Raw genomic sequence first — 13,504 nt, forward strand, 5'->3', positions numbered from 1 at the left:
TACAGTGTCTAAGCAAAACCTTAGACATTGTAAGTGCAGGGTAGCCATAAGAGTATATGGTCTGGGAGTCTGTCAAACACGAACTCCACAGCACCATAATGGCTACACTGAAAACTGGGAAGTTTGGTATCAAACTTCTCAGCACAATAAATGCACACTGATGCTAGTGTACATTTTATTGTAACATACACCCCAGAGGGCACCTTAGAGGTGCCCCCTGAAACCTTAACCAACTACCCGTGTAGGCTGACTGGTTTTAGCAGCCTGCCACACTCGAGACATGTTGCTGGGAGAGTGCCTTTGTCACTCTGGCTAGTAACAAAGCCTGCACTGGGTGGAGATGCTGATCACCTCCCCCTTGCAGGAGCTGTAACACCTGGCGGTGAGCCTCAAAGGCTCACCCCCTTTGTTACAGCACCACAGGGCATTCCAGGTAGTGGAGTTGCCCGCCCCCTCCGGCCACGGCCCCACTTTTGGCGGCAAGGCCGGAGGAGATAATGAGAAAAACAAGGAGGAGTCACTGGCCAGTCAGGACAGCCCCTAAGGCAACCTGAGCTGAAGTGACTCTGACTTTTAGGAATCCTCCATCTTGCAGATGGAGGATCCCCCCCAATAGGGATAGTAATGTGACCCCCTCCCCTTGGGAGGAGGCACAAAGAGGGTGTAGCCACCCTCAGGGCTAGTAGCCATTGGCTACTGCCCTCCCTGACCTAAACACACCCCTAAATTCTGTATTTAGGGGCTCCCCTGAACCTAGGAACGCAGATTCCTGCAACCTAAGAAGAAGAGGACTGCTAAGCTGAAAAACCCTGCAGAAGAAGACGGAGACACCAACTGCTTTGGCCCCAGCTCTACCGGCCTGTCTTCCCCCCCCCTTCTAAAGACACTGCTCCAGCGACGCTTTCCCCAGAACCAGCGACCTCTGAATCCTCAGAGGACTGCCCTGCTCTAGAAGGACCAAGAAACTCCAGAGGACAGCGGCCCTGTTCACCCAAGACTGCAACTTTGTTTCCAAAGGAGCAACTTTAAAAGAACTACATCTCCTGCCGGAAGCGTGAGACTTGCTACACTGCACCCGACGCCCCCGGCTCGACTTGTGGAGAAACAACGCTTCAGGGAGGACTCCCCGGCGACTGCGAGACAGTGAGTAGCCAGAGTTGCCCCCCTCCCCGAGCTCCCACAGCGACGCCTTCAGAGGGAATCCCGAGGCTCCCCCTGACCGCGACTGCCTGACTCCCAGATCCCGACGCCTGGTAAAGACTCTGCACCCGCAGTCCCCAGGACCTGAAAGATCGGAACTCCAGTGCAGGAGTGACCCCCAGGAGGCCCTCTCACTTGTCCAGGTGGTGGCTACCCCGAGGAGCCCCCCCATTGCCTGCCTGCATCGCTGAAGAGACCCCTTGGTATCCCATTGATTTACATTGGAAACCCGACGTGTGTTTGCACACTGCACCCGGCCGCCCCAGTGCTGCTGAGGGTGTACTTTCTGTGCTAACTTGTGTCCCCCCCCCCCCCCCCCCGGTGCCGTACAAAACCCCCCAGGTCTGCCCTCCGAAGACGCGGGTACTTACCTGCTGGCAGACTGGAACCGGGGCACCCCCTTCTCCATTGAAGCCTATGCGTTTTGGGCACCACTTTGACCTCTGCACCTGAACGGCCCTGAGCTGCTGGTGTGGTAACTTTGGGGTTGCTCTGAACCCCCAATGGTGGGCTACCTTGGACCCAAACTTGAACCCCGTAGGTGGTTTACTTACCTGCAAAAACTAACTAACTCTTACTCCCCCCAGGAACTGTGAAAATTGCACTAAGTGTCTACTTTTAAAATAGCTATATGTGATTTATTTGAAAACTGTGTATGCTATTTTGATTATTCAAAGTTCCTAAAGTACCTACCTGCAATACCTTTCATTTGAAGTATTACATGTAAAATGTGAACCTGTGGTTCTTAAAATAAACTAAGAAAATATATTTTTCTGTACAAAAACCTATTGGCCTGGAATTGTCTCGGAGTGTGTGTTCCTCATTTATTGCCTGTGTGTGTACAACAAATGCTTAACACTACTCCCTTGATAAGCCTACTGCTCGACCACACTACCACAAAATAGAGCATTAGTATTTTCTCTTTTTGCCACTATCTTACCTCTAAGGGGAACCCTTGGACTCTGTGCATACTATTCCTTACTTTGAAATAGTGCATACGGAGCGAACTTCCTACAGAAACCATCAGCAAAAATAATGTAGTCATTGTCTTCCAATCGAGTATCCTGAATGCAAGGTCTCTGTTTTTTTACACAAATCAGTAACCTCCAGGCAGTCATGTTCAGCTTCTTTCTATATGTCAACTTCAGTATTTTCTTTTGAAAGTAAGGTTGATGGGTTAAGCACTGTACACCTTTTTAATGATACATTAGGGACCCCAGGGTGACAGTTTCATAACGTGTCAGCCTTGCATTTGTTAGATACGGAGTCTTGGTCCTGGTGAGTAAAACTTCAATGGAGTGAGGGACTATGACAGTTAAGGGATGTCCCATCACAGTGCTCTCACTCTGAGTGAGGCTGTCCAACCGCTGCAATGGTTCTCAGACAGCCTGGTAAAGCTACTGCGACTGGGTCCAAAGTAGCTGAAAAATATGCTACTGGGTGGTTTACACCACCATGGACTTGAGTCAAGACAGACCGTGAACATGCATCATGCTCATGACAGAACAACATGAAGGGTTTTGTGTAGTCAGGCATTCCCAAAGCCGGGGCTTTGCACAGACTTTCTCTCATCTTGGTAAAGGCTTTCATACAGGTATGATCTAGCACTAGGGGATCATTAACTTCTTTGTGAGTCAGCTTCTGTGGGGGCTTTGAAACAACTGAATAATTGGGAATCCACTGGCGACAATAACTTACTATTCCTAAAAACATCCTGACATCTTTCTGGGTTGCTGGGGGATTCATCTGTAATATGGCTGCAACCCTTTCTCTAGAGATTTTCCTAGTTCTCTTCTCAATTAGGTGACCCAAATATTTATCTTCTTTCTGACAGTACTGCAGTTTCGCTAGGGACACTTTATGTCCATTCTTCCATAAATGATTCAGTAAGGCAATAGTATCATGTTTGCATGCCTTTCTTGTTTTTGATGCAATCAACAAATCATCTATGTACTGTACCTGTGTTGATCGGAAAGGCATTTCCAATGACTCCAGGTTCCCTTGAGGAATTCTACACCAACAGTAGACTTGATCCAAAAAATGTAAATAGAAAATAAATTGACTATCCTAATGAAGAGGTACAGAAAAGAATGCTTGTTACAGGTCCACTACGGTGAACCGTTCAGCATCACATGGGATCTGAAATAATATTACCGCTGGATTTGGGTCCACGTGACAACACTTAATCACAATGTCATTTATCTTCCTCAAATCCTGAACAATTCTTAATTTCTCACTCTGCTTTTGCAATCCCATTATCGGTGAATTACATGAGCTGCTCAGCACGTCTTTCAAAACACCTTGGTTTACAATCTCTGTAATTATGGGTGCAGTCACTTCAGTCGTCTCTTGTGTCATGTAATACTGAGGAAACATCGCGTTTGGCTTGACTGGGACCTTGACTGGCTCAACTCCTTTTATTAGACCAATGTCTTTTCCTGTAAAATCCCACACTTTCATTGTAACTGTTCCCTGTAAGTCAGAGATAAGACCACTCACTATAAAGACTGGGAAAAAAAAACTAATCAAGGGGTACTCCTCATTTACTGTGTCACAATCTGTTTCTGTGGACAAGTCATCTTCATCATCACTGTTTGTCTGAATGACAATTCCATCATTTGAGCAAGTAATTGAACATCTCGTTTTGCACAACAAATCCCTTCCTAGTAAGGATACCGGACTCGAGTCACAAACAACGAATTTGTGTAATTCTGTAAAGTTGCCAATTTTAACCTCAACTGGTTCTGTAATTGGGTTGGTCAAATACTGACTGGCAAGTCCTAAAATTTGGACTGTTCTCCCTGAAAGAGGGAGGTTTGGAACTTCTTCAGCTCTCATGCTAGAGGGTGTATCTCCTGTGTCTACTAAAAATGAGACTTTGTGACCCATTACCTTTCCCTTGACATACGGACCTTTCTGATCTACCTCTAGCAAAGCTGCTAAAACGCATTTCTCTTCATCCGAACTTACTCGCCCAATCATCGTTTATTCCATCCTCACTGTCTAACAGGAATTGGTGTACTGTGTTATTACTTTGATTAAATCTTTGACCTGTGACCTGCTGAGGAAGCATCACATGCTGTTGCTCCATTGGGGCTTGAGGTATCTGAATTTTCTGTCTAGGTACCATTTAAACTTGTGGCTGCATTTGCTGTGACTAGGGCATCTGCAGGCGTGGCATTTGCATCTGTTGCATGGGCTGGACACCTTGCATCTGATTTACATTGCTTTGAAAATTTGAATTGTGACATCTCATTTTCGGTCCTCTCATATTTGGAAAAGAATTGATTTTGCTTGTTTGCTGAACAACACCTTCCTGTACTAAGATTGGACACTCCCGTTTCCAGTATCCGAGGCCTCCGCAAGCGTGACATGGTAACAATCTTTTCATCCCTTGCACGTTATTCTGAACAACCATAGTATTCAAATCGGGACTACGGTTCACATTTCCCATTCCACCACGACCTCTACCTCTTGCATGATTCTGTAACATGCTTCCCTCCTGCTTTGGAAAACTTCCCTGCATTCCTGTTTGTGCCACTTTAATCTGCATCACCATTGTCTTTTCATTCATCTTTCTCTGCTTCAACTCAATCTTCTTACTACAGTACTTTGCACACTGCAAAACTTCATCAGTCTGCTTTGCTTGCCAACAAATCAAATGACTCTTAATCATCTGGCTGATTTCAGGTCTCAATCCTTCAACTAACCTGAACACACAATGAATTGTCTTTCAGCTCAATCATCTCTGTACCACTGTAATGCTTGAACGCCTGCAACAATCTCTTATAGTAGGCATGTATTGATTTTCGCTTCCTGAGCTGTCCTGTCTATTCTCAGCCAATCAGTGTTCTAATGCGAAAATCACGTTTAAAAAAATTCAATCACCTTATAGTAATATTTAGTTATATCTGGAGATGGTGTACCAGTTGCTGGATCTCTCAGGGATTCTCTTGTTGGTCAATCTACACTCCTCTTGCACTGAACCATAGATCACCTGGAACTACCATCTCTAACAGGGTGTTCAAACCCTCCCACAGGCATTTTGCGAGTGTCACACACCTATCTGTTGGTACCACTCTACTGTCTTCTCTCTCAACCTGGGATAATCATTCGAAAATGACAGTTTGTCACTTCTGCTCCAAGCGCCATGGACAAAATTTCCTCCGGGAATCTCTCTCGTTGGTAGAAATTTCACTGGGTCTTCAACCTGCTGCATTTTTGCAGTAAGATTCACAGAATCCCTTTTCTTCATGTCTCTCTTCTTCACCCATCTGCCTTCCCACTTGTCTAATGCTCCCCATGTTTAAATGCTCTGAATTAATTCCCTAAAGTGAATCTTCATTCCCGGGACACTAATGTTTTCAAAATCCTTTGAGTCAGAATCTAACCTGTAACTCCTCTTCAACTGCTTCGTTTTCTCAGTCTTTGTCATATTTCTCTGCTAGGTCTGCTAATTTCTGATTTATTATTCCTGCCTTGTTAGTAATCAGCTTGCACCAGTAGCACAACTCATCTTCTCTGAATGTGTCAATCCTGTTTAACCCCATTGTTCCCTCAATCAAGTCCTCTGCCTCTAGTCTAACCCTGGTAAGAGTCAGGGCACTTACTCCGCTAGAATATCCTTGAGTGCGACTCAGTTTCACAAGCCATTCTGTTATCTGCTGAGCTGTCAAACTGTCAAACTTTGTAAGGAAACTTTGTTATGGCTTACACCTGGCACTTGCTGTAACGTTAGGTTTGGGGTCTCAGGTGTCACCATGCTTGGATTTGGACCTATGTATGATCTCACTTCATTATTTGGAGGAGTCCTGAAAGGACCTAAATCAATTAAGGGACCTGTTCCATCAATGTCGGTCTCATAGGAGTCCTCATTCTTGCGTTCTCAGTTCTCCCTCTCTATGCTTCGATTCAGGATTTTCTGTTCATTTTTATTATATCCCTGGGCAAACAATGGTATGACTGGACCTCTGGTAACTGGTACTGATACGGCATCTGGACTTGGTCGGGCAGTTTGGTCTCGTGGGTGCATTGCTCATGTAGTCTGACTCATCAGCGCAGACATTTGTCTGTGATCCTATTATGAGGGTGTACCTCAGGACCGTCTATGTCTGTATCGGGGACATCAAGTTTGGAGTAAACTCTATCTGAATCAGTCGGCTTCTGGTAAACTTGCCCTGTCGGCACTACTAGGTTTGTTGCGGTATCTACAATGAGTGCATCTGTGTAAATTCTGGAAATATCCATCCACGGCATAGACCTTTGAATCACTAAAGTAGCTGGAATATTATGACTAACCTGAATCTGTCTCTGAGTCGATTCAGCTGGTTTTGGAGGTGTAGGGTCTACACTGGTGTTTGAACCTCATGTGCTGCATATGCTGGGGGACGATTTCTCAATAGCTGTAAAACAAACTCATCATCTGACTATTCGTGTGTTGAAGACTTCCTAGTCTGTGTGGATTTCTGCTCTCTCTCATCTGAAGGGTAAGAATCCCTCTTCTTAGTACTCTTTTTAGCCTCATTCCTGTTCTCTTGCGTGATTGCAGGAAACAACTTAATTCCCTGTAAAGTCTGTTATCCAGAATTTCTGATCACTATGCCAGCTAGCCTCTGTTAGTGTTTTCTCAGTTTTTCTCATTTTTCTCTCAAACTTCAGTTGCTGTCGCTGTCTGGCTACTAGATCTCCCAAATAGCTAATGCCTCAAATTGTGTTGGTATCGGAGGAGGTTTCAAATCATACAGTACTCTCCTCAAATTCTCTGATATCCTCAGATTAAATGTTCTTTGGGCAGAAAATACTAAGCTCACATCTTTTTCTGACTCTTTGCACCATTGTTTCAGCCAAAGACATGGTGCAGCACCCGGCTCTTCGAATACAATATAGGCAGGTGTACCTTCGGGTGGAGTAATTTCTCCTATTTTAGTTGGAATAAACTTATCTCCTCTTAAGGCACTCTTTAAAGCTTTGAAAAGTTTCATCTTCGTAGTTTACACTACTTTCAATCAGATCAGGAAATGACTTTAAATCCCAAAATCCTTTTCACTGACCTTCTCAACCAATTTTGCTTCACGGTTGTCCACCAATCCATTTGCGACCCTTCTTACTAACCAACCTATCGCAGTGCGGCTCTAATGACGTCGCACTCACATGTACATTGGCTGACAAAGTCTTTCTGCTTGCCTTCCTCAACTAAAATTCACACAAAACTAAATGCATCTATTGCGGGCACTAAGTAAAATTAAAGCCCAATTTGTCTGTTTACTACAGGTAGGGAAACACAATCGCTTCAGAAACCTTACTGATTTTTCACTGACGGTCGTTCGCTCTAACAGCTACTCTTTCTCAGTTTCCCTGACTTGCACGCAAAATTCGACCCGCAAATTTCACTCTCTACTGATCATTGGGTGTGTCCTAGTACACATAGGTCTCGCCAAATCTCAGTTAAAAAAACTTTCACTCACTTTAACACGCACTCTTGACTTGTCAACCACGCCCGATTGACCTATTAAACAGCCAAATTACAACATAAACCAAGTGACTCATATAATTATTCAATACTCCGGAGTATTAGACCACGCAGGGTCGGTATACCAACAACCACGTGGACAATTTTTTAGCACAAAGTGCCACACACACGTGAAGTTAGACAACTTCCCTCCTCTCACACTTAGGACTACTCAAACTCCTTCAACAACTTCATCTGGAGTACGCAAACTCCCTACACAGCTCCATTTGGATTACACAGACTCCTTAAACCCTTGCAAACATCACAATTCCCCTGCGATTTGCTTAAGCTGTGCAAGCGCAAAACCTACTTAGATTATACTGTCACTGACACGCCCAGAACATCTTCAAACAAGCATTGGCAAGCTCCAAGGTTCTGGGAAAGTCATTGTAGGTTCTTAAGGCGACATTTTCTTTTTCACTCTGTATCATCGAATCTTAACCTTTTACCAATTTCTCTTACCAAATCTGCGGCTTATTTTGACCTCTTAAGGAGACTACCCATCCAACTCTTTTGTCTGTTTTGTAAGGTAAGCTTTGTAGCGGCCTCTCAAGGAGACGTGACCAACCTACTCTGTTATTTCTAGAAAGCAGAAAGGGACCATACGATGGGCTCTTGAGGAGACTAACCGTCCTATCCTGCTATCATTTCTAGTATGACTGGCTCTTAAGGAGGCAAACCATGCACCGACCCTTATGGTGGGCTCTTAAGGAGGCAAACCATGCACCGGGCCTTATGATGGGCTCTTAAGAAGGCAAACCATCCTACTCTGCTACCATTTCTGTGAGCGCGTCTGTCCTTATTGGGTCTTCTATTATTAATTTATAAGGGGACTTGTTAAAGGTTCCATGGACCTCTTGACTACGCTTAGTAATTCCCAATATAAATCCCAAATACAATGCAAATACATCAATAACATCAATAAACAACATCATATACCTTTTGGAGTCAGGAATCTTCACACACCATGACCCATTTGGTGTGAATAACCACGCCTTTATGTAAAAGTTAACATGTTTATTTCACTAGATTAACAATGCTAATGTCACGTAAATTAATCTCAAAACCACATGGTATACATAGAAGAACACTGGTTGACCAAATCTTCTAAATTAATCTCAATTTAACTAGTGCATTGATCATTTAACATTCGAGAGACACACTACAAACCAATAGCAAGAATAACTGCGTGATAGAAATAGCATACATCTAGATTCAGCAACTGAGCAACATCATCTGATAATAGCACCCTGTTAACATATCAGAATTTCCCTTACTAACCTGATTAGAATAGCATGTTCGGACTTCATGCAAAACAATTTAGTCAACATAAATTTGGAAAAAATGTAACTATGACTCTATCAAAACAGTGGTTGGTACTTAGAAACAAAAGACATCACCCATAACAAGCACTGTTGCATTATTGTCATACCTCTCATGTGGATCAGTTGGCTGCGATTATCTTCGTCAGTTGGACATCGGTTCGGTCAGCATCCGCAACGGACCATGGAAGAAAATGGTTCAGATACGGGGACTCTAAGCTATCCGAACCATTAAGAAGCAGTATCTAAGGCGTCCACATTCAGACTCAGAATTTTAAGCAATGAAGTTAAAGATAGAATCCTCTATGGAGGAAATTAAAGTAGGAATGAGCATGCTTCTATCTGTGCAGTCGGGCTAAGTTAAAATTGTCTAAAGAACTTCCCACGTTTCCATTGGTCAAAGAATCGTACGTTTATAGTTAATCCAATAGAAATAAAAGCTCAAATGTAAAATATAACTAAACTGTCTGTCACATGTCGATGATTGATTGGCTTCTCTTCCCCTGTTCCTATTGTCAGGCTCGTTAGGTAAAGTTTTCTTTTTTTTTATCCATCTGTACTCCTGTCATCTACTAATACAAGATCTTCTAGCTAGCAGTTCTCATGAGAAAGTTAAAGACCTCTAAAGTTTGGTCAGCTCAGTAGAAAACAATACATGAATTGATTTCTTTAGTCATACATTTCCCACAATTTTATTAGAACAGTACATCTTAATGTGAGGCTATGCAAACTAGGCCCAAACCTTGCTAACTTAAGGCCTATAATTAATAAAGCAAATACATAATTCAAAATCATTAATATACCACATTACTACTATAACCTAAACATAGGCACGTCAATTAATAGTAATAAGCATTTAATAAGGACACTTCATGATTAAGTGATTACTTGAGCGGCCACTCAAGTGGTCACGTTTTCCATGTTGCACGTTATTTCCTATGTTAGTCAAATTCCATGCAGATTCATAATCCAAAATACATGAAAATCATTAGTAATAAATTCAGCGTTCACAGGAGTAGGCTTCATGGACCCCCAGAGTTCCCTGGATCACAGGTTAAGAACCACTCCAAATGATTGGCCCTAGTCCCCCGAGGCAATTTCTAGCATGCTAGCCTTCCATCTTTGGTGCCTGGTGATACTTCAGAATTCCCATTGTCAATTTTTACTATGAGCTCATCATACCACCACAAGGCTTGACCACTGTGCAGAAGGTTTGAAGTCCCTAAAAATGTGTTAATTTAAAGGGTGATGTGTTTAGAGCTTTAAGTGGGATGAAAAAAGTAAGGAAGGGGTTTGTAAAAAAAAAAAGTTGTGCCTATGTAATTAAGGACGTGGCTTAAACATGTAAACAAATTCTGTGGTTCCCATTTTGTACCACCCGAACCGTAGTTTGATGCTTCTCTGAGCTTTGTTATTCTATCCAGGTGTGTATCACAAAACCTGATGTACACCTAAAACCAGCCCTAACTATTGGCTCTGTCAATGGTTAACTGTTTAAGATTAATGATTAACGACAATGATTTTGTTGTAAATTATATTGACAATACTCCAGTTACGAAATTGAGGCTGTGAATCGAACATTAGTGGAAGGGGTTGTAAATTGCTGCGTCTCAATCACTACAGTTTTGTTCACTCGTGTTTGTAGTTGTGGCCCACTTTTAAACCTCCTGGAAATAGCTTGCTTAATGTTTCATTTCTGAAGAGTGTTAGGCATGTGAAATATATTCAGAAACGAAATTGCTGACATGCATTACCTTAACTTTTTTTTTTTTTATTATTCAGATGACGATCGTGTGTGTGTCGATAAGGTTAAGGACATAAACAGTGGGCCAGATTTATTAATTGCTATCAGATCTGAGACCTGGACAGACCAGGCCCACTTAAAGCCCTGAATGGGTTTATACAGTTAGCACTTTTCTTTCATGTTTGTATTTGGTGATAGTAAATAATTGCTAAATGTCACAAAAATAATTTATTTCCGCCATGTATGAGAATTCATTTTGGTGTAAGAGAAACTATGTCATCAACAAATATGCAAATATGAAACCTCTTTTTTTGCGGTGCATATTAGAAATACATTTTGTGGTTCGTGAGTATTAGCTCGAGGATAGCCGGTAGGAGAGCTCCAACGCTGGGCCCGGTTCTGTTAGAAGACACGTTTATCTAAGGGTTGAAGATAAGCTAGCCTCTCATGCTGTAAGTGTTCTTCCCTCAGGCTTCTCCCTGGACAATGTCAGCGCAGAGCTGTGTCACAGCGAATACTTTTCATTCCATATTCTCTTAAATCCGGCAAATGTAACTTTGAAGTATCGATTTTAGGTATATGACTTTCTTCTGGATGCCTGGGGCTGACTAAACCACAACTGGGTTATATTTTATCTGAGGACTGGCAGTTAAAGTGGAGAGGAATCTTTGTGCTCGTTTTTAAAGCTATTGGGCTGGGAATGAAGAGACTGGATGTGCTATGATGTGTCGCCATCAGCTAGAGCACAGAGAACCTTGAGTGAACGGTGTGATAACGTGTGTATAACTTACACAGTATAAAGCAGACGTCTGATGTTACATTTAACATTCCAGAGAAATGGCAAATAAAATGTTAGTTAATATTTAACTAAACTTTGGTTGTTGGTAAGATGCGTACTGACCGATATACTGACTTGTGTTTTTTAGTTATAACTGAGCATTGATACAATCGAATTTATATATATATATATATATATATATATATATATATATGTGTGGGAAAATATGTAAATAATTAGTATCAAGTTTTATATGAGTCTAATGTAATTAGGTTGCATAGAATTGTGGCCGTAAAATAGAATTGTGAGATAGAATGTCCATGGTTGGCTAGCTGTAGGAACCTTACATAAGTTTGCAGTTAATACACTTGCGTTGTTACTCAGTGTCTCTCTCCTTGGAACAAGGAGCACCAGTTACAGCAAAGCCCACACCTTTCAGTTGTTAACTGTACTTCCAAGCACTGTAGATCTTAGTTTGTTGATGGAAGCACTGTCTTGGTATTCTATGGCACAAGTTTCAGCAGGGCAAATGTATTCGGACTTTGAGGCCAATGCTCCTACGTTTTAGGCACAAAAGTTTGTTAAATTTAAAATTGCAGATTCGTACACGAAAGTAAATTGATCAATTTTGCGGCCGTTTTGTACGATTTATATGATTGCCTCCAGTGGTTACAAAATATTATATATATATATTTTTTTCTTCCCGCAGCATGCCTAAATCAAAGGAACTTGATACCTCAAGCTCATTTGAAAGTGACTCGGACAGTGAGGCTGATAAGAAGGTGAATAATGCATCCAGCGCTGTGAACTTGTGCATGGATTCTACAAACATATTTGCCCACCATATGTGATTACTGTAAATTCTTGCTGAAGTTGCAGCCAAGTGGTTGCCAAACGAAAAGTGTATTTACATACATGTGTTTTGGGCATACGCATATAGAGTGAGCTTTTCTACCCTCCGTGGGCAATAACTCATTGGCTGTAGTTTCACATTAGTTCTTTATCACTGCATGAGTTGCACCCTGGATCTGTCTTGCAGAGATGTGGCAGTTACTTCCTAATATTTTTGCCAGCATTGAGTGTCTTGTACTGTGATTGGGTCCAATTTATAGTTTCCAAAATATTCTCTTCCTATTGCATTTTTTGTTTTCTGTACTTTTGTTAGGTTATGTGACTTATCATTGCATTTTAATTTTTTGACCTGAATAAGTCATAAATGAAGACTGTAAACCACATGCCATTACATGAACACTGCATTGTAGTGAAGAGCTCTGGAATCCTACATTCCAGCCTAGTTCTGTGTGAGCTCTGAGTGTACTATTTTGACTCCAAAAAACTAAATTGGCTTCCAGGTGGACGTGCAATTTCCCTTAATGTTTTAGGGGAGTACCTTGGTAAACTGGTGATTTGCTCATGACAGAATATTTTATCCAGTCTTCACACTTTTTTGGCTGTTTCCCTGATTTTTGAGATCTCAAAGACAACTAAGCAACATCAAAAGTGAGATTTCTGCTGTTCTCTGTTAATCAGGGACAGGTTGGTCTTCAAAAGTGTTGGCAATCTAGAAAAGAATGTTTGCCTACAAAGCCTCCTTGATTTTCATTGTAAATGTGAACATGCAGTCAAGGTGAAACTCAAAGGAGGTGGCGTGAGGTTGAGTGGAGTGCCACACAGATATCCTAGTTGCAATAAAGATGTTAATGTCCAACAAGAATGCTCTCATTTTTGGCACGACATGACATTTTATTAATCTTTAATAAGGTCACAATATATATTATATATAATAATGTAAAAAGCACAGTCAGATAAATAACAAAGGAATTCATTATATTTATACACTAACTTTTGTTCAAGATAACTAAACGATTGTGAATACGGAAATGCAAATATAACACTATGAAATTATTGAAAAATGTATGGCTCCCATGGTGTTTATAAATATGTACCTTCTG

The 13,504-nt window shown here is 41.8% G+C and overlaps 1 protein-coding gene across 1 annotated transcript in view; it reads left to right on the plus strand.

Moving 5' to 3' along the window:
• LOC138282675 (activated RNA polymerase II transcriptional coactivator p15-like) overlaps nucleotides 1-13,504 on the plus strand; it is an 88,483-nt gene that overhangs the window by 21,734 nt on the left and 53,245 nt on the right. Inside the window, exon 2 of the mRNA XM_069220489.1 lies at nucleotides 12,262-12,334. Within this exon, the coding sequence (XP_069076590.1) occupies nucleotides 12,263-12,334 (72 nt within the window). The 5' untranslated portion in view covers nucleotide 12,262. The remainder of the gene's footprint in view (nucleotides 1-12,261; nucleotides 12,335-13,504) is intronic.

The sequence above is a fragment of the Pleurodeles waltl genome, chromosome 1_1 (genome assembly GCF_031143425.1).
Source record: "Pleurodeles waltl isolate 20211129_DDA chromosome 1_1, aPleWal1.hap1.20221129, whole genome shotgun sequence".
Lineage (NCBI taxonomy): Eukaryota > Metazoa > Chordata > Amphibia > Caudata > Salamandridae > Pleurodeles > Pleurodeles waltl.